This window comes from Apodemus sylvaticus, chromosome 11 (assembly GCF_947179515.1).
Source record: "Apodemus sylvaticus chromosome 11, mApoSyl1.1, whole genome shotgun sequence".
Lineage (NCBI taxonomy): Eukaryota > Metazoa > Chordata > Mammalia > Rodentia > Muridae > Apodemus > Apodemus sylvaticus.
This window is the reverse complement of record NC_067482.1, coordinates 16300382-16320547: the sequence shown is the minus strand read 5'-3', so window position 1 is coordinate 16320547 and position 20166 is coordinate 16300382. Positions and strand designations below refer to the sequence as shown.

At 46.7% G+C, this 20166-nt stretch overlaps 1 protein-coding gene across 6 annotated transcripts in view; it reads left to right on the top strand.

Moving 5' to 3' along the window:
- Septin11 (septin 11) overlaps positions 1 to 20166 on the top strand; it is a 142230-nt gene that overhangs the window by 68590 nt on the left and 53474 nt on the right. For 3 of the 6 annotated variants that reach the window (XM_052198474.1, XM_052198472.1, XM_052198473.1), the window contains 4 exons: positions 887 to 983; positions 1813 to 1981; positions 5376 to 5508; positions 7604 to 7791. In XM_052198474.1, the coding sequence (XP_052054434.1) occupies positions 887 to 983; positions 1813 to 1981; positions 5376 to 5508; positions 7604 to 7791 (587 nt within the window). Of the gene's footprint in view, positions 1 to 886; positions 984 to 1812; positions 1982 to 5375; positions 5509 to 7603; positions 7792 to 11347; positions 14948 to 15395; positions 15947 to 16007; positions 19331 to 20166 lie in introns of those variants that run through there. The other 3 variants (XM_052198477.1, XM_052198476.1, XM_052198475.1) reach the window with 3 other exon arrangements.

Below are 20166 nucleotides of genomic sequence, written 5' to 3'. Positions count from 1 at the left end.
AATACTTAATGGGGAGATATTTTCCATTGCGTTCATTTTAAAATTTGCATGTGAGTCAATTAAAAGTAAATGAAATTTACTTGCTCCCACAAACTGTGTGTATGAAAATTTTCTTATTTTAAATTTATTTATTTATATCCCCAATGTTGCCCCCCTAGGCCCCCTTCACAGACGTCCTCCTCCTATCACCACTTCACCTCTGAGAGGGCAGCCTCCATCCCCATAACCCTTTACCCTGAGGCATCAAGTCTCTATAGGATAAGGTGCATCCTCTCCCACTGAGGCCAGACATGGCAGCCCTCTGCTACATATGTACCAGATGTCTTGGACCGGCCTGTTGGTCTCTGAGCCACCAACCCAAGATCTACTTATTTTTATTTTACATGTGTGGACATTTTGTCTGCATGTGTATCTGTGTACCATGTGCATGCAGTACCCACAGAGGCCAGAAGAGAGGGCATCATCTCTTCTGGAACTGGAGTTACAGATGATTATGAAATACCACCGTGTGGGTGCTGAGAATTGAACCTCAGCTCCCTGGAAGAACAGCCAGTGTTTTTAACTGCTGACCCAGTGACTCCTGTGCTCCTCCATAAGCCGTGTTTTAAGTGCCTTGTGGACGCAGAGTGTCACAATGTCCGCTGTGACAGGACATGCAGAGCAAGCTCGAGTTGCTTCTTAAATCTAGCTTGTATTAGGCTAGCATATAAGATCATGGAGACTGATTCATGAAGGGCAACCAGCGGGCTGTAGTCACCCTTGGCTGTCCTTCATGGTCTCATCTTTTCTTGTGCTTCTGAGGAAGGAGAACCTTCTCTGATGATAGGGTCAGGAGCTCTGCTCGGTGCTGTGGGAAATAACCGCTTACCTCTCTGTCACCTGGCAGGTCCACCTCCCATTCGCAGTGGTTGGCAGTACCGAAGAGGTGAAGATTGGAAACAAGATGGCGAAGGCCAGACAGTACCCTTGGGGCGTGGTGCAGGGTACGTCCAGTCGTGGTAGAGGGACTCCATGTTAGTGCCTGTGATGAAGAAATGACAGCCACATTTCCTCCTGCCCCACGGTGTGGAAGGAGGGGCCAACACGGGGCATGTGGGGATTTGTCCGCCCCATCTCCCCAACCCCATCCCCCACCTCGAGTCCCTCTGCCTCCTGCAACACTTCCACCCATGCTTAGCCACTGCGGATGTGAGGAAGGAAGAAATAGTCATCAATGAGGCAGGTAGACAGACTGAGAAGCAGCTACAAACCCTGAGCTGGAGGTGGCCCCTCAAGATGTTGGGCTTTTTAGGAAATTAGTAAAATTAGGAAACCGTTCTTCCCAGAGAGTATGTATCCGTCTCATCAGCAAAGCGTCGGATAGCTGGGAAGAGCTTGTTTCTCTCTCATCTCTGGGAAAGTTGTTTTCCAAGGAAATGCTGTTTCAGCAGAAATCTGGTAATTAGGAAGAATCGTGGTCTTTAAGCATGGCCCTGCTGGGTTGGGACAGCATGGAGTCTGACTTTGGAGCCAGATGTTACTACCCCTGCTTGGCTGTCAGCTCCATTCCAAACCCAGACCCTGCCTCTGCAGGGGAAGAGTCACCGGTTGGCAGGAAGAATGGTTGAGGAGAGTTCCTCCCTTGGCACCGTCTTCTGCCACCCTCGTCAGGGCGTCCTTGAGAACGGAGAGAGGAACCAGCAAGACATCCTCTATGCCTCGGGACCTTGGGTCTCAAGAGGGCTGGCGACACCCCCTCTGGGGCCTCGCCCTGCTTCTCAGTGACATCACTGCTGACGGTCTCCCTCTCTCCTCTGCTTACGTCTCCTGTAGTTGAGAATGAAAACCACTGTGACTTTGTGAAGCTGAGGGAGATGCTGATCCGAGTAAACATGGAGGACCTGCGAGAGCAGACACACACTCGCCACTATGAGTTGTATCGGCGCTGTAAGCTTGAGGAGATGGGCTTCAAAGACACCGACCCCGACAGCAAGCCCTTCAGGTACAAACGTGACGTACACAGCAGGCAGGCGTCTCAGGCAGTGCTATGTCCGTGCCCCACAGAAAGAGTTGCTGGACGGAGGCTTTGGTCCCTCTGTAGCTCCATGAGAGGTGGGGTTAATCGTCAGGTGTTGGGATAACCACTTTTCATTACCGTCTTAGCCGGGTGATGTTGCAGATGTTGGTACTGCTGTCCGCATTTAAAGTGTTAGCATTCAGAGCACCACAAGTGTGAGCAACCTGCCTGAAGTCCTAGTAGTTAGGGAAAGGAGTTTGTTCTGGGCCCCTGAGCCAGCCCTAGCTCCTAATTACGTTTGTGGGGTGTAATGCCTGACCCACAGCCTCACAGGATACAGCTGCCGCCTGACCTTTGCCCTCATTCATTTGTCTTTAACAGACTTAACTTCCTAGGGCTCTTCAGCTTTTCAATACTTTTTCTTTATAAAGCACATGTGCGTGCGTGCGTGTGTGTGTGTGTGTTTGTGCGTGTGTTTGTGTACATGAGTACAAACATGCAAGTGTCTGCCCACAGTGGAGTGTGTCAGATCCCCAGGTGCTGGGATTACGGGTGGGCCACCTGTGATTGTGCTGGGAATCAGACTTGAGTCCTGTGGAAGAACAGCCAGCAGCCTGACCCCCGAGCTGTCTCTCCAGCCCTCGGGGCCTCTTGTTACCTCCCTGGTGTACAACTCTGACAGGGGGCAGGAAAGGGAAAAGCTAGGAAATGTGTATGATTTCCCACATCACAGATGGACAGGCAAAATGTGCAAGGGAGCAAGGTGATTGTGGCTGGGAGAGCACTGAGCGGTTAAGAAGAGCACTGGCTGTTCTCACGGAGAACCTGGGTTTGAGTCCCAGTGTCCACACGGCTCCTCAGGGCCATCTGCAGCTTCAGTTCCACGGGATAGGACATTCTCTTCTGGCCTCTTTGGTCACCAAGCACACGTGTGGTGCACAGACATATATTCAGGCAAAACAACCTTACACATAAAAGTAAATTTTAAAAAACTTTAAAAGAGCTGGACAGTGGTGGCCCACGCCTGTAATCCCAGCACTCTGGGAGGCAGAGGCAGGCGGATCTTTGAGTTCGAGGCCAGCCTGGTTTACAGAGTGAGTTCCAGGACAGCCAGGGCTACACAGAGAAACCCTGTCTCGAAAAAACCAAATCCAAAAAACCAAAAAAACAAAACAAAACAAAACAAAACAAAAAAAAAAACTTTAAAAGAGTGGGGGCAGGGGTGGAGAGCTGGCTCATCAGTTAAGAGAACTGACTGCTCTTCTGAGGTCCTGAGTTCAATTCCCAGCAACCACATGGTGGCTCACAACCATCTGCAATGGGATCTGATGCTTTCTTCTGGTGTGTCTGAAGACAGCTACAGTGTACTCATATACATAAAATAAATAAATCTTTAAACCTCAAAAATAAAAAAAAAAAAAACACTTTAAAAGAAGGTAGGCTCAGGGAAGGGAACTGGGAGGTTGGGGCAACAATCAGGATGTAAAATGAACAAATAAATAAATTAATGCAGGGGTGGGGGGAGGTAGGCTCAGCACCTTAGAAACTGCCCTCCTTTCAACAGACCCCCATCCCCCACCATGGTGGAGAAAGTTTGGGTTGAATGGAAGGATAGCTCACTGGAAGGTAAGGCTCAAGGCCAGGTCGCCACCTCCTGGTAGAGAAAGGGATTGTCCGGTTTGAGCCCAAGCTGTTTCCTAAATAGGAATCTCCGTTGAGCCAATGTGAGGTTTGCCAGGACTCTGAGCCTCTTCTGATTAAAGCCACAGTGCCTTTGAACAAGCTGGTTTCCATCTTTTTTGGCTAGTCCTAGGACACATTCTGAAATCTGCAAGTCATAGAACTGATGGCTGGCCAAGGAACCTGAGGCTGTCTGTCAGTCAGTGCTCAGAGAAGCAATCTCCTCCTGGGGCTAACTGGCCCCTTGGTGGAGGAGTTCTCCCTTGGGCTCACTTTGGAGAAAGTTCAGTACTTTCTGTGCAAGTATCCCCTACACAGTGCAACTGTGCACTTCCGTAAGCAGGTCTGTGTTTGGTGAGAACAAATGCAAATCTCACACAAAGGACTTCGGAGCAACTTAATCATTTAATTCAGTCCTGCAGGCCTGTGACACTATCTTCAACCACACAGGATGGCTCTGTGAAGGTGTAGCAAGTCTGTCTGTGCTTGCAGTGAATTTCCCAGATAACCCCATAAAGTAAGCCTATTCTGGGGTTATTAAGTCTGATGAAAAAGTAGGTTTTTCTTTATTTGTTTTTGTTTTTTAAAGATTTATTTATTTATTATATGTAAGTACACTGTAGCTGTCTTCAGACACACCAGAAGAGGGCATGAGATCTCATTACTAAAGGTTGTGAGCCACCATGTGGTTGCTGGGATTTGAACTCAGGATCTCTGGAAGAGCAGTCAATGCTCTTAACTACTGAGCCATCTCTCCAGTCCCCGAAAAAGTGTTTTGTTTTGTTTTTTTAATGGAATTTTGTTCCTATGCACAAAAGTGGAACAACAAAACTTTTGTTGCGTCGAATGCACTGGCCAGGACTCTTGTCCAGGAACACTGGCTGAGGAGCCTGAGTTCAAGTCCTGACTCTGCCTCTCCTCATGTCCTTAGCCCCTCGGGGTGAGATCAGGGAACAAATTAGATGTAGCAAGAGGACTTTCTTTAGTGGTTCAGATCTATTGACTATATAGTTTTGTTACAGCTTTCTCTGTAAATGCCGTTGTTCTGACTTAGAGATACAGTTCATGACATTCAGTATGAAACTCTTGAGTTTCCCAGAGGGGAGGAGTACAGGATTCGAAATGAAAATAAGACTCCTCCCCACACCACATGAAACTTTACCATGGCTTGAGCCATGGTGGTTTTCTGTCCCAGCTTTGGACGGGAGCCTTCTCGCTAAGTCCATGTGCCCTTTGGAGGGTAGAGGGAGATTAGCGAATACTGTTGTATGGCAGATGCTTTTCTCAAGTAACGCCTGATTCAGTTGCACAGTCTTATCCCGTGGTAAGTGCTACCGTGCCTGAAGCCCTGTGCAGGGGACTGGAGAGCTGTGCCTACCAAAGCCCGTCAGCTGCTGAGGCCGGAATTGCAGCTCTGACTGACTCCAGTTCCTGTCATTTCACCCGTGATGCCAGGCTGGCCTGTTCTTGCAAGAAACCTGGCTGGTGGTTAGCTGCAGGCCCCTAGCGTGGCGTTATGCTTTCAGACGTGTTCGCCTCTATAATGTTGGCGTAAATAAGAATAAGACCCTTGATTTGGGCTTTAGTGTGGTAAGCAGCAGTTGGGCCTTTTCTTTTGGAACCAGAGAGGGAGAAATGTCATGAACTGAAATACTTGATGCTGTCTTATGCCCTGTCTTGCTTTGCGGACTTTTACTAGTCTTCAGGAGACATACGAAGCAAAGAGGAATGAGTTCCTGGGAGAGCTGCAGAAGAAAGAGGAGGAGATGAGACAGATGTTTGTCATGAGGGTGAAGGAGAAAGAGGCGGAGCTCAAGGAGGCGGAGAAAGAGGTGAGCTGCCAATGTCTGTTCTCCAGGAGCTGAAAGGGGCGTTTTCTCAGCGGGTTGCAGTTAATGAGACTTCGCAGTAGTACAGAGTGGTCCCCTTCCCGTTATCACAAGAGCAGCTTCCCCACCAGGCAAGGAATGCTCGCAAATATTCTTGTCCCCACTTAGCAGATGGTAAAGTTGAGTGATTTTTGCGGTAGACAAGGCTAAAACAGATCTTCCGTCTCTAACTGATCATGCGGTCTTTTCAGCTCCGAGTTTCCTCAGTTTATAAGTTTTCGAATGTGAGACTTGGGGTTCAGCCAACTAAACGAGCTAAACGGTGGAGGCGTTTCGCAGTACGGCATCCCCACCCCCCACTGCCCTCCTTCCAGCATATTCCCTGCTCTGGCATCCTCTGACTCTACCCGGTCCCACCCCAATCAGCCAAGTTTCCCTGTGGCCCACTACTCTCTGGAATAATGTTTGCAACTCATTTTAGTTTTTAAAGACTGATGAAACTTGGGACTGCAGAGATGGCGCAGTGGTTAAGGGCACTGACTGCTCTTCCCCAGGACTGGTCTTCAATCCCCTGTACCCACATGATGGCTCACAACCATCTGTAACTCCAGGAGATCCAGTGCCCTGCCCTGTCCTCTCTGGGTACCAGACACAGTGGTGCCCAGACATACATGGAAGCAAAACATACACACATGAAAAATAAATATTTTTAAAGAAGCTAGTAGAACTTAGATGCCATTTATGCAAAGTACTTACAGTGGTTGTGCTGCATAGAAAAGAAAATTGGCTGACCTTAACCAAGTTGTGATGAGATAAAATGCAGAATTTGGCAATCCGTTGTCCTCCCCGACCCCTTTCTGTTATTGTTTCTGGCTTTTGTGTTGTTTGCTTTAGAAGATGAAGCCAGAGTCACACACCTGCACAGTAGGCCTATGGCTGAGCTGTGCCCAGGATTATGATTTTTTTTCATCAAAAGCTAGTAATTATTCATCTTATTATTTAAACAGTGCAGCGTATGTGTGCACATATGCATGGAAAGAGAGAGAATAATATGTGTATATGAACACTGAATTATGAAAGGCCCAGAAACAAGAATCCAGTTTTATTTGAAAGGTGACTTTGTTTTTAGGTTTATGGTTAATTTTTGCCTTTTTCATGCTTTTAAAAAAATAATACGTCCTTTAAAATTGTGTGTGTGTGTGTATGTGTGTGTGTTTCAGAGATCAAACTCGGGACACGGTTGGCAGCAAGCATCTTTACCTACTAAGTCACCTTGCTGGCCACCTACCTTTATGCTTTCAAAATAATGTATCTTATTTCAGAGTCGAGTAGTGTATGCTGTTGGTCCCGGCACTCAGGAGGCAGAGGCAGACACATCTCTATGAGTTTGAGGCCAGCCTGGTCTAATGAGTTCAGTGATAGCCAGGGCCACAGAATCAGAAAACAATAAACAAACAAACACCTTGTCATCACTAAGTGTGCCCAAGGGGTGTTAGCCCTGATGAACTCAAGTGGCAGAAAAGCTTAGGGCTCAGCACCCACACCTTCCTCCTCCATCAGCCACACAGACACCTCGGACCTGACTTAGTCACTGTCCTGTCGCTGTGAAGAGACGGCATGACCATGACAACTCTTAGAGAAGACAGCATTTAACTGGGGGGGGGGGGGGGGGCTGGGCTGGCTTACCATTTCAGAGGTCCTCATGGAGGACCCATTGTCCTCGTGGAGGGGAGCATGGCAGCAGGCAGGCAGGCAGGCATGGTGCTGGTGAAGGAGCTGAGACTTCTGTATGCAGACGTGCAGGCAGCAGGAAGAGAGAACCACACACACACACACACACACACACACACACACACAGAGCCTGGAAGCCATCCCCAGGGACGCCTCCTTCAACAAGGCCACGCCTCCTAGTCCTTTTCATATAGTGCCATGGTGACTCCCTAATGACTAAGAATTCAAATCTCTGAGCCTGTGGGGACCATTGCTATTCTAACCACTACAAAGGGAGAGCAGCCACAGGCTACATGTTCTGACTGTGCAGGAGCTCACGCAGATTTCCATTGCTTTCGCTACGCCTGTTTTCCTTTCTTCTGCCCAGCTTCATGAGAAGTTTGACCTCCTGAAGCGGACTCACCAAGAGGAGAAGAAAAAGGTGGAAGACAAGAAGAAGGAGCTTGAGGAGGAGGTGAGCAACTTCCAGAAGAAGAAGGCGGCGGCTCAGCTCTTACAATCCCAGGCCCAGCAGTCTGGGGCCCAGCAAACCAAGAAGGACAAAGATAAGAAAAAGTAAGCAGGTGTCGCCCACCTCCCGGGGACCGCTAATAATCTCTTCCTCTTGCATGTCTACCTTTTCCTACTTACAGACTGGAAACTGGCTGTCGCCAGGAAAACAGAAGCAAGTATTTTTCTCTACAGTGCAGGGAAGACGACAGAGGTTTTAGAGGTATTTTTAAAGGGTACAAAGGGTTAACTTATAAGTGTCACTATGGTGACCAAGCAATCTGGAGAGCAGAGGCCTGTGAACTCCCATAGTAGCTTCTGTAGCAATACGAGGAGATGCAGAGGAAACAGGCGAGTTCTCGTAGTGCCTCTGCAGGCTTTCTCAAGACTCTTGGTAAAAGCAGTTTAAAATTGCAGTTGTTCACATGGGTTCTCTGTTCTGTAAAGACAGGATGGCGAGCCAGCTACTCAATTTCATATTCCAAACAGCAGCTAATGGGCGCTGGTTTTTCTGGAGGATTATCGTATTGTGAAGTTGAACCAAAATGCCCACTCATTTAGCACAGCCCTAGCAACCCTCATGGTTTCCATACAGCCTTGGTTTCGAGTGCCAAAGGGCTAGATGCTCTCTCGCTGTCACTTCCTGTGGCACCCAAGCAGCGGCATCTGAACTAGTGGAGAAGTGCCCTTCCTTGAACTTCTGTGCTTTGGAGCTGTTCACTGCGTCACCTTAACGAGCAGAGGAGGCAGTGTTGTGGGTACAGTACACTGTGTACAGTAGCTGTGGGACGAGTGAGCACGGTGCTAAGGAAGCCCTTGGAAAACGTGACCATGGGCCACCCTCCTCTAGAACCTGCCGAGCTAGTGTCGCTGTGTGGGTGACCCTGGGGCCAGCCCTTTTTGGGGTTCTTGTTCTTCGTCCTTGGAGGCTAAGGTTCAGAGAAAAAGGCTGGCATCCGAGTAACAGCACAAAGGGTGGGCCGAGGCTAGCGAGGAGGCTCCTTCTTTGAAAACTGCAGCACTCTGGGAGGCAGAGGCAGGCGGATTTCTGAGTTCAAGGCCAGCCTGGTCTACAGAGTGAGTTCTAGGACAGCCAGGGCTACACAGAGAAACCCTGTTTTGAAAAAACAAAACAAAACAAAAAACCTGTAGCCCTTAGAGGATTGAGTCTCTACCCAATCCTAGTTGGGGCAAAGAGAGAGAGGGGGAGGGAGGGGGAGGAAGAGAGAGAGAGAGAGAGGGAGAGAGGGAGGGAGGGAGGGAGGGAGAGAGAGAGGGAGGGAGAGGAAGAGGGAGGGAGGGAGGGAGAGAGGAGAGAGAGAGAGAGAGAGAGAGAGAGAGAGAGAGAGAGAGAGCCTGTCCCTAAGGCACTGTGGCCTTCGTCACCATGGTGACACTGAAAGTCTAGTAAAGCATGCTCTCCACACATTGCTTGTGCAAGCTCTGAGGCAGTAGGAAGCGTGTCCAGAGGACAGAGGAGCAGGAAACCGGTCTAAGCAATAACGGACGTAGTCCACATAGATAACATGTGGCTTTAATTAGGGTTGGTGTAGATCGAAGTCATCAGAGTCCAGCGCCCAGACTGAGTTAGCTCTGAGAGAAACAGCCTTCTCAGTGGCCTAGTTCAGTCCCGGGCTCTGCTGCTCTCTGTGTTGGACAGGCTAATACTGAGATTGGCGCCCCCACATGGCAAGCCAGAGTTAAAGCCATTTGGCACTGAACCCTGGTCTCTTATGTGAGAAAAACCACAGAAGTGTGTGTGTGTGTGAGAGAGAGAGAGAGAGAGAGAGAGAGAGAGAGAGAGAGAGAGAGAGAGAGAGAGCGCACTGGTTAGGAAGTCCAAAGGGTAGGCTTTCTCACCCCAAAGCACTAAAGTGGGTAGAGGTTCAAGTTTTAAACTAAAACTGTTTATAAAAGACCAGCAATGTTAACAAATCATTTCATGTATACTGGATGTGCCTTTCAGCAATAAAAATTCCACAAGCTGATCATTATTGTCCCTCCATCGGAAGTTTAGTCACAAACATCTTTTTCTCTGGAATAAGCTACCCTAGTCTCTTCTCATCCTAGGCTTTACCAATGTATAATGCTCTTAAAGTTTACATGATGTTTGTGTTAAAAATTCTATTTTAGCTTTATTTATATATTCTCATTTATTGTTGATGGTGTTAGACTTGGTGCACAACAATCACCAGGCTCAGTGACTGGACTGACAGTATTTTTTGTGTCAGTTGGTTCTTACCGTTTCCATACTTCTGCTTGTATAAAGAAAGCGAGGGTTAGTTGGAAGCCTGACTTGTTTTTAAAAAAAAAGTCATAAAGAAAAAAAAGTTACCCCTCTTATTATCAGTGGAGGGTTTTGGCTGGAGAGGACCACAGAAAGACAACAACCAGGGCAACCAAGAAAGAGGATGGTTCTTCCTCCTGGCCATAGCTGCAGCAGGTGCAAGTGTTACCTCATGCCTCTTAGGACCTGGCTGTGCTGAACAGAAAACTTCTGAGGGGTGCTCTTCTGTCTGTCCCGCACCCCTCAGCCAGTATTAATCTACTTTGTAATAGTTTTAAACTTTCTTTTTGCACTCTTTTTTAACATAGGTTAAGGCTGTAGACCTCCCCTTGACCTGAACATGGCATCAGAGTATGTAACATTTCCTAAGATTACAAAGTAGAACTAACCCTGGCACTGCCATTAGGTGGACCCCACCTTCTGCCATCTCTGGCCTCCTAACCACTTCCCTTGTCCAGGGCTGAACTGCTATGGTAGGACTGCCTGAGGACAAGTTTTCTAGTGGTGTCCCTCCCTCTCCTGAAAACAATTTACACGGTTGCCAGGAGGCATTTGCTGGGACACGTCTGACCCCAGTGAAGACTGAGTGCCATCATCTAAGCTGGCATGTGACCTCTACACTGGACATCTCCAGCTGCTCACCGGCCTTTTTTTTTTTTTAAACAAATATTTTTTTGTTGTTGGTTTGGTTTTGCTAAGTAATAAAGTTGCATGTTTTTGGAATTGCCTGAAACCAGCTGTGCAGCTCCCAGGTTTGGCGTTGCTTTGGTGCTAAAAGGGGAAAGCTCTTGGTGGTGGTGGCGCTCTAACCATGCTCTTTTTTTTCAGCCCCTCCCAGCTAGACCAGTAGCACGTTGTCCACCCACTAGATTCCAGTTTGCAAAGCTGCTTTAGCTCTCTTCTCCAACTTATCTGTACCAAGATGCCTGTCATATATTTATTCTCTGACTCCTCCTCCTGCAGCCCAGAAGTGGAAGATGACTTTTCTCTTCAGTCCCAGGGTGCTCTCTACTCCTCACAGATGATAGTTTTGTTATTAGAGAAAACAAACCTGACAGTGGATCCTTCCACTGGACCGTGCTTTGGTTTCTAAGTCACTCGTGAATATAAATTCCACACAAAAGGAAACTGAGCCAGATGTTCTCTATCTAGGGCCCGAGGTTCGCTTTGCTTCTCCTGTAGACTACTTGGGTTTTTCTTTTAATTTCTCAGTCCCACAATCATTGCATGAGCATTTGCCACCACTGAACGCTGGTGCTGGCACTCCTGGTTTTCTTTTCGTTTAATTTGTTATCATTTCTAACTTTTTGTTTTGTTTTGTTTTTTAACTTGCAGTGCAAGCTTCGCATAAGGCCTGGCAAGCCAAGGACGCTCCCGCATTCACCTGCTTTGGCAGTAGTAGCGTACCTCTGTCATCTGTGTCCTGTTTGATTTGTTGTTTCAGCCTTTCCCCAAATACCAGTAACTTAGCTCGTTTTACTGAATGTTGTCAGGTGGTGGAAAGCCATAGTACAAGGGGATGATCCCAGCAAGTGTGCAGCTGGACTTTGTTTCTGGAAAGTTGACTTGCCTTGTATGCCTGTTCCACGTGGCGGCCGGAAGCATGTCTGTCCGTTGTATGTCGCTTTGAACCAAGGAAAGCGGGGTAAAATAACTACCTGTTCGTCTGGCGGGAAAACTCACCGCCTCAGCAGCTGAGCTAAAACCCCGAGTAGCCATGACAACTTGCATTTTCTTAATTGTACGGCTCATGCTTGCGCGGCCCCAGAGTTCACTCTCTTCTTCATACTCGCCACAAACTGGAGGTGTGCTTGAAAGTAGGCAGAAACGGGCGAGGCATCTAAGATAGCTTTTCCCCATGTATGGCTTTCTCATTCCATTGTTTGCTTATTTGGCCCAAGCCTGTGATCTGGTTAGACCGTCGTAGGAATGGAGCCTGCATCTGCATACCTACCTTCAAAGCCAGGCCAAAGCTACGGACTGGCATAAGAAACATGGTTACATTCACCCCCCACCAGGGTGCCCCTGATGCTCTCAGGGTCCAGATCTCAAAGAACACCTCATCCGGTAATGCTTAGCTAAAGAATCTTCTATTAATGAGGTTGGCTTCCCACTTCCAATGAGGGTATGCTGTCCACCCCTTCCCTGTCTAGCCCGAGCGCGCACGCGCACGCGCACACAGACACACACACACACACACACACACACACATTTGCTTTACGCAGGCTGAGGGGAAACCTGGAGGCTGATTCTAGGATGTGGCTACTTCTAATCGAAGTTTTCGTGAGTCACCATGAGAAAACTTTCTATACATTGTTCTGCCGGTAGCACCAGTCTGACAGGACCTTCTCGTTTAAGGTAGCAGGGGAGTGAACGGACAGTGCAAGCAGAGATAGCCTTGGCTGGTCGCCAGTCCCTGGTCCAGTTCCTTGCCGTGTTGAAACTCAGTTGCCTCTAAGGAGTTTTCCTTCCTGTCCCCTCACTGTGACCAGTTCCACCCACTCTGACTATTGGGTCCATCGGTTATCTCACCTCATCCCCATGAGGATTAACTCAGGAGCTAGGACGCGTCCTGCTTGCCTGTTGTGTCAAAACTGAGAAGGGCACATTGTTTGTCCTGTCCTCTTTTCTCTGACGCTCCTCCTGTCACCCGCTTGGCCACCCCCTTCTAACCAGACCTTGGCTCTACCCTCTCGTTTCTCATGAACCCAGGCCTTTGCCTCTGCATTTCCCTCTCACCAGTTACACGTGAACGGGACAATACAGGCTGTCCCTCTGTCACACTTAAAAAAAAACATTGCCCAGTCAGCCTCTATTGATCCCAGCCAAGTTTTTCTGTCATCTGTTACTTCATCTTCCCATCATAAGAAGGAAGCTTTTAAACTGAATTAGGCTTCGTTAGACAAATAAGGACATTGGCTTCACTGGGGTGTAGACCAGGCTGGAGAGCAGCCTCAGCCATCGTCACTGGTGCAGGGAGGAGCAGGAACGCAGACACTGGCTTTGCTTCCGTTTTTCTAGCTAGCTGTGGGGCAGCAGGTACTAATGGCATGCTGATTAACCGTGGCTGCGTTTGCTTCTTGACCGGGCACCACACAGGAGCTTGAGCTTTGGTGCCATCTGCTTGTTCCAGCCACTGCTTGTGTGATTTTGTGTGTGCCTTGTAATAGAAAACACCCCCATGCATTTGATTTCTCACATCCATAAAGCTTTTAAAGATACTCAGAAAAAAAACAAAAACAAAAAAAACCAAGAAAACCCAAACAACTGCCTTTTTTGATGCCAAAATTATTGAAATTTTTTTGCATCAAGTGTTTTTCTCAGTAAAATAAATCCTATGGAGAGTCAGGGAATAAAAAGTTAAGGGAATCCTAAAGAAGCTTCAAAAAAAAAATTGCTTCTGAACCTTTCCCTCCACTGCTTCAAGCCTCTGGGAGCTGGTTACTGCTGCTCTTTTCTTTCCGTATCTATACCTTTCTTCACAGTAGTCCCTGGCTCTGCACGGAATAAACGATACTCTCAAATCTAACTGGACGTGCTTTCGCCTTTGCATGTAAGTACAGGAGTAAGAACTCAGATCTTTGTTTCAGATTAGGGAAAACAAATGGGGCAGATGAAGTTTTCTTTTAGAAGGTGTGCTGGATCGTCTGAGTAGTCATTTTTTCCTTTTAAAGCTAAATACATCTATCCTGGCCACATTTATATTTTGCCCCCACAATTTACGCTTCCTCTTGATCTCAGAGGAAGTAGGGGACTGATTACTGATGGCAGCTATTGTTGTGTAATAGTGTCCTGGAGGTCTTGTAGAGGGCCTTGGATTGTGACAGTGGCAAAACGCTGGTGAAAGATTCCCACCGTCCACAGGACAGAAGTCCTGAAAATGTCGCTGCCGGGCTAGGCCGCCTTTCTGATCTGACATTCTGCATCTCGGTTTAACGGCCTCTCCTTTATGCCCAGTGCACAACAGCCACTTTTATTTTTTTGTCGGACATCTTTGGCCTCTCTGCATCCCAAGCACAGGGAGCATCTTCTGCTCCTTTGGACTGTGGTCCCCTGGAATTGTCATCCATGCTGTGGGGATGGCCGAATGGTCAGCAGTTCAGGACTGGTTTCCCAGCTTGGGCTCTGTATGGACCTCTCCAAAAGGGTCTCTCTCAGCCAGGGGAACTCTTCCACCTGGTGTTGGGTGTGCCTTTCTTGTTTTCCTCCTCCTCTACTTTGCAACTCACCAGCAACAGTTCTTGCTTCTCTCCATCCTGTGCACCTCTAATGGATAGACTTGGCTGTCTCACTTTCCTGCCATACCCCTAAGTGTTCTGCAGAGTTGGTGTTCACGTCTCCCCACCCACATCGTACTGTCTCTCTGTGGTCCTACCAGAACTGTCCATTTGAATCCCTCGGCTTTGCCATTCACAAGTGTCTGGAGTTGTCAGGTTCCAAAAGTCCTAGTTCTATTGACAGGACATTTCTTATGGAATCGTTAGCTGAATCATGACCCGCAGTCTAGTTTGTATGTAGGTATGAAGGGAATTTTAAAAAATAAATTGAAATTTAAGCTGTGAACAGCATTAGAGCTTTGTCTATTTCTTGGTTTTAAAATATGCTGATAATGCCTTAAACTGTAGCTGTAGAATTGTCATTTTTTTTTTTGCTGTTTCAAGATAACCAATGTTTTCTAAACTGTTGTGTAATCTTTCAGTGTTAATGCAGATTGTCATGTATGTAAGCTGCATGCTAGACACTCAGTCTTTTTTTTTATGAACTAAAATAATTGTATTGATGTGACACATATTGTTCCGACAAGTATGAAAGCGCTGGCCCAGCGACCTGCCGAGTAACTTGGTGTCTGGTAATGTAGTGTGGTGCCAGGCGGCCTATGCATATATCACTAGTGCCAAGACTTAAAGTGGGGAAATATATTTTTACCCAACCGTTGTTCTGTGTGCCCGTTTGTGAGTTCTTTCCAGTCCCTGCCTGACATGCCTATGTACACACGTGCTTGTTACGTCACATAAAGAAATGGGGATGGCCACTGTCCCCTGCTTTCTTACCTTGTGTGGACTTCAGCATTGATGGTTGACCCAGCTTCTCTTAAGACACTCACCCTGTGGTGTCCTGTGGCTCACACGCTTCTCGCCACCACACTCATTGTCCCGTGTCTCTGCCTGCCCAGTACATCGATGACCCCCAGTGTCCAGCAGAGGCATCCTCCACTCCCTTGCTGAGTGCACACATTGCTACTCTATGGACTCCTCCCCAAACCATGCTTTCAGACACTGGCCCTTTAACTGACAGACTGCTACATTCACCTGGCTGTAGAAAAGTGTTTCTTTGGCTTTAAGAATCAATTTGAACCTGAACCTTTCTTTTTTCTCTTCTGTAGCTTCTTCTTTATGTAGCCATCCCGTTGCCAAGCCCTACTCTCTCTTAATGGACAGCATTAGAAGAGCGGGAGCTGTCTGTTCACTCGAGTTGGGGAAGAGTTACCTCATCTCCACCATCGCCTCCCATTCTTTAAAGTCTGGGTCAAATATTGCACTGTTTGTAACTGTCAATGTCTGTTTACAAACCACCACCCTCAGTGGCTACCGAAGTGACTTCAACTACCAAAAATAGTAATGATAAGATTAATTAAAAGAGTGGAATAGAAAACTTAGGCCCAAACCCTGGGATTTGGGGCTGGAATCCTCTGGCTTAGCTGCCATTTTCTTGAAGCTCCTAATCTAAGACCTCACGGACAGAAGAGACCCTGTACCTCACCTGAGGGGCAAACATAGCACATGGTACTTCCGGTCTCTATCCTATGGGCAGCTCTCACCGACCCCCTCAGGATCCTCAGCTATCAGCAGGTCATCAGAGCGGGTCAACCCTTGCCTTCTGTTGGTTTTGTGGGTTTTTCTGGTGTGGGATTAAAAAAAAATGCTATTGCATGCACAGAGGTCGCTGCAGTTGTCCCTCCGGAACGTCCTATTGATACGGTGTTTTTATTTTTCAGCTGAACATCTGCCTCTTGAGAGAAAGAAGTGGGCATCCTACCTTAAAATTCAGGAACCAATTTTTTATTTGACTCTGTTATCTGCATCCCTTACAGAAGTTGTTTGGGGGAGGAAGTTTTGCTCGTTTTGGGGGTGGGGGGATTCCAACTAGCCACTCTTGCATTTTTGTATTTGTTACTCAAACTTTTGGTATCAAAAATCATGCCAATCCTAAGTTTACTTCAAGGGGGAATTCTGTTTAATATGTTCTTATCTTAGATGCAATTTCAAAGTGCCCCTTTTTGTCACTAGAGTTTTGATCTATAAGTCTTAATTACGTTTGAATTGTGCCAGTGTTGGGTAAATGACTTTTCTGCCTCTGGGGCTCAGTTTATATTTAAAGATATCTTAAAATACTGTCTGGCCCATCCCTGCCTTTGAATTTGTTGTGAAGCTCTACTTTACCTCATGTTCATTGTTCTAAACATGTACATATCCTTCCCAGGTAACTGCTTTGGTAAAAAGGTTCAATACATATCTTCTCATAGGGACTCACATGGCTTTTTCCATAGTATCTGCAAAAGGCCTGCTAGGAATCAAAGCATTTGCATCAGAAAACTTAGAATCCACCCACATCTAGAACCACTTGTGCCAGCTGAGTGAGCTTGTGATTCCCAGTGCTGAGCTCAAAGCTAGGACACTTAAATAATATTCACCACTCAGACAAAAGACAACTTACAGATCCCTATCTATCTAATCCAACTATCCAAATTCCTATCTGTAAAGAATGGTTGAGGTTCCCTTCTAAATTAACTACTTGTCACAGCGTTGTTTGCATCTCCAAATACTTTCATTCCCATGACAGGTAGTTCATGCCCCTGGGGTGAGTTGCACTTGAGAAAGGTACAGTGCTTCTGTGGGCTAGTGGAGGCACGACAGCCCTTGCTGCCCTTAGTCTTGGGAAGAGGTCCTTTAGAGCAACTGCATGAGTTTGTTAGCAAGCAGCTTGTTACTAGAAAGTATTTCTAAAGTAAAGGCAGTTTCACTGGAGCTAATTAGCTGCCCAAATGCCCCCTTACCTTATGCAATGGCAGAAATTCAGTGCTGTGACTGTCTCTGATGTCAGCACATAGTGGTGCTGTTAAACGTGAGTTCATGTTGAAACCACTACGTATAACTCACTTCATTTTTAACTTATAATCATTTAACAACAATTTCATACTGTCATTTACTTGTTTCAAAAAGCATTTTGTTTCAGGTGATAGTTGAGTAATGTTTAAAAATCAGGTCAGGTGGCAGGATTTTGCCTAAGGAGTGTGTAGTTTCATTGTTCTTCTCTTCCTTCTAAGATCAAGGTGGGAAGTGAGGGGGTTCTAAGCAAGCTAGCTTCCATTCATTGACCATAGAGAACCTAGTTGTGGACACCACTGGCCAAGTACCTTATGGCCTGTCTCCTAAGACTGCCTGCCACTGATTTGGCATTTTGTGTCACATGACTCCTTTTCTCTAATGTGGGCACAGATGGGCCTCCTGTGGAATTACACTGAGGACCATCACTAGCAATAATCCTCATCTACGCTGTGGGAAGACTTGAGCCATAGAGCCTGTTTCTGTGGGCAATAATAATAGCCTTTTTATTTTTCCCCCAAACTTTAAAAACTTGCCCATCCAAGTATATAGTCTAGCTGTCTGTCTACTTGAGACCAGCATAATCCATTATGAAAGATAAATACATCCTGAATTAGTGTATGCTGAGCTGGGTGATTTAAAAAGAAAGTTAAAAACTGTCCCCCCATCCCCGAACTGAAGCTCATGTTTGACCAAACATCCAAGCTTCGCCATCAATTGTACCTTATCATAAACTATCTTAGTTTTTTGTTCACCATTGAAAAAGATTGCAGGATAAATGTTTCTGGACATCTAAGAATACACAATTAATTGTGACTGCATTTAATGACCTACAGAAAGTTTTGCAGATAGCCATCATTCTGTCATGGTGACCACCAGGGCACTGTCTCTTCAAAGATCCTTGTGCTTGAATGCTTATAGTGATACCTAGTCCTTATGTCTCTTCCCAGGATGGGATGGATAGTCATTTGAGAAGACCATAAGCCTAAATGCCCACACCCTCCCTCTCCAGCCTCACTAGTAACTGCATGCAATCTGCCAGATGTTCACAGAACATCACGAGATGCAGAATTTCCATGTCTGCTTCACTGTTGGTAGAGCCTTTCAGTCTGACTTGGAAACTTAAAATTGTGGCTTCTAAGTGAGCAGTGGAACAGACCTTTCCCACAAAGCACAACTTAATAATGTATGAGAGGAACTGAGTAACATTTTCTCTGCAGAGAGCTGTCTGCACCGCTCTCCCCCCTTCCCAGTCCTTTATCCTGTGCCTTGTGGCCATGAGCGTAGGGACACGGGCACACTCAATTGTACTTAACCCCGTTCCTCCTGAGCACACCAAGTGTGGAGCAAAGGGAAGTGGTGGCATGTCTCTTATTCAACTATCAAAGGCAATCCTGTTCTGAAAATCAGCAGGCCTCACTCCATCCTCCCACAAGCTTATTTCAATGGCTGGCTGCTGCTGGTTTCCATTCTGGAAGGCCCTCTTAAAGCAAGCTGTTTCCATTACACGAACAGGAGGTTTGCTGTGCAGAGAGGAGTTAGCTTTGTTCTCCTGTAGGCTACATGTAACAGTCGGCTGAACAAGATAAGAGTTCTTTCTACCCTTAACCCAAAACCTTCTACGCCAATGAAACATTCTTGGCTACCTCTTACCTTTATGGTGAAAGCAACAGAGCTGGTCTACTCCTCCATCGGTATATCCAAAAGGCCACAAAACCAAACCTATCTGGAAGAGAACATTTCCAGTCTAACAATTCCTTAAGGACATTTGTGCTCCATGTGTGCACTTCCTCTCATGTCCAAATGACTGGTTAAGTCCAGCCCACACCGACAGCAGCAATACCTTGGGCTGGGCCACCTTCACACCCTTTTGGTTCTGTCTCCATTACGGACTACATACAACTCTTCTCAGGATCTCAATGTACACACGTGATTCTGGGTTTCTTGTTTGCCTGAGACTTAGTGTGCTGCCACTCTGCCAATTGCTAACTTCTCCAGGCTCACCAGCCCACACCACCTATACCTTAGGTTGCACACAATTGTAAGCATGAAGGCCAGTGAGATGGCTCAGTGAACATTCTGGCAGACCTGACGGCTAGCTTGAGACCACAGTGATAGGAGGAGAAAACTGCCTGCCCTATGTTGTCCTTTAACCCACCCCCCTCTACACACACCACAAACTGGAGTAAAACTGTAATCACAAAACATAGATAATCATCATCTGCTTAGTACCATAATCAACCCAGAGAGCTCAGTTTCGCCACAGGCTGAAAAGATGCTTTTTTTCTTTTCCTGGGAACACCGCCTGGTGGCCAGAAAACCAGAGCACTATGTAGTATAGTTATGGGTATAGAAGACTGCATTAACATAGTTTAAAGGTTTAAGAATTTGGGAGCTTTTAGAAGTAGCACTTTTGTTAGAAATTCTTATCAGCTAAAAGGTGAACGGAGATGACTTTGAAGATTAACGTCATTCAGAAAACATCCTTCAACCTTCAAACGTGTTATGATCTGAGGATATTTACCCCTCAGGATGCTGGTGAGAGTGTATGGCACAGTACTTATCCTTTCCCCTGGAAGGCACATTAAGGGAGCATCAACAACCTAACCACAATTTTCTTCTCAAGGCTGGGAAGTTCTTGGGCAGGCAAGCAGTAAAGTGTTAGCTTATAGGTTCTCACCAGCTTCCCTCAGAGCCAACCATGGTGTCAGGAGCACTCAAAACCTCTATCTTACCTTTCAGTAGGGGATATGGACAACTCGGCCCCAGTTCCCCTTCCTCTGGGAGAGAAGGCATTTTGTTCAACAATAACCAGCTTACCCAACTTCCAGAGGATTAAAGTAAATAGCTTCTCGTTTCACTTGCAAATAAATCATGGTCCTCTGCTTTCTTTTTGGTGATTATTTAACCCATCCTTTTCTGGAGCACCCAAGAATGATGATGCATCTTTTAACCACCAGGAGGCAGCAATTACCCCAAGGAACTGAGTGAACAGCAGGAATATTCTTAATGCAGGAATACTCTTCATAGAGGATCTACAGTGTTCAGTGT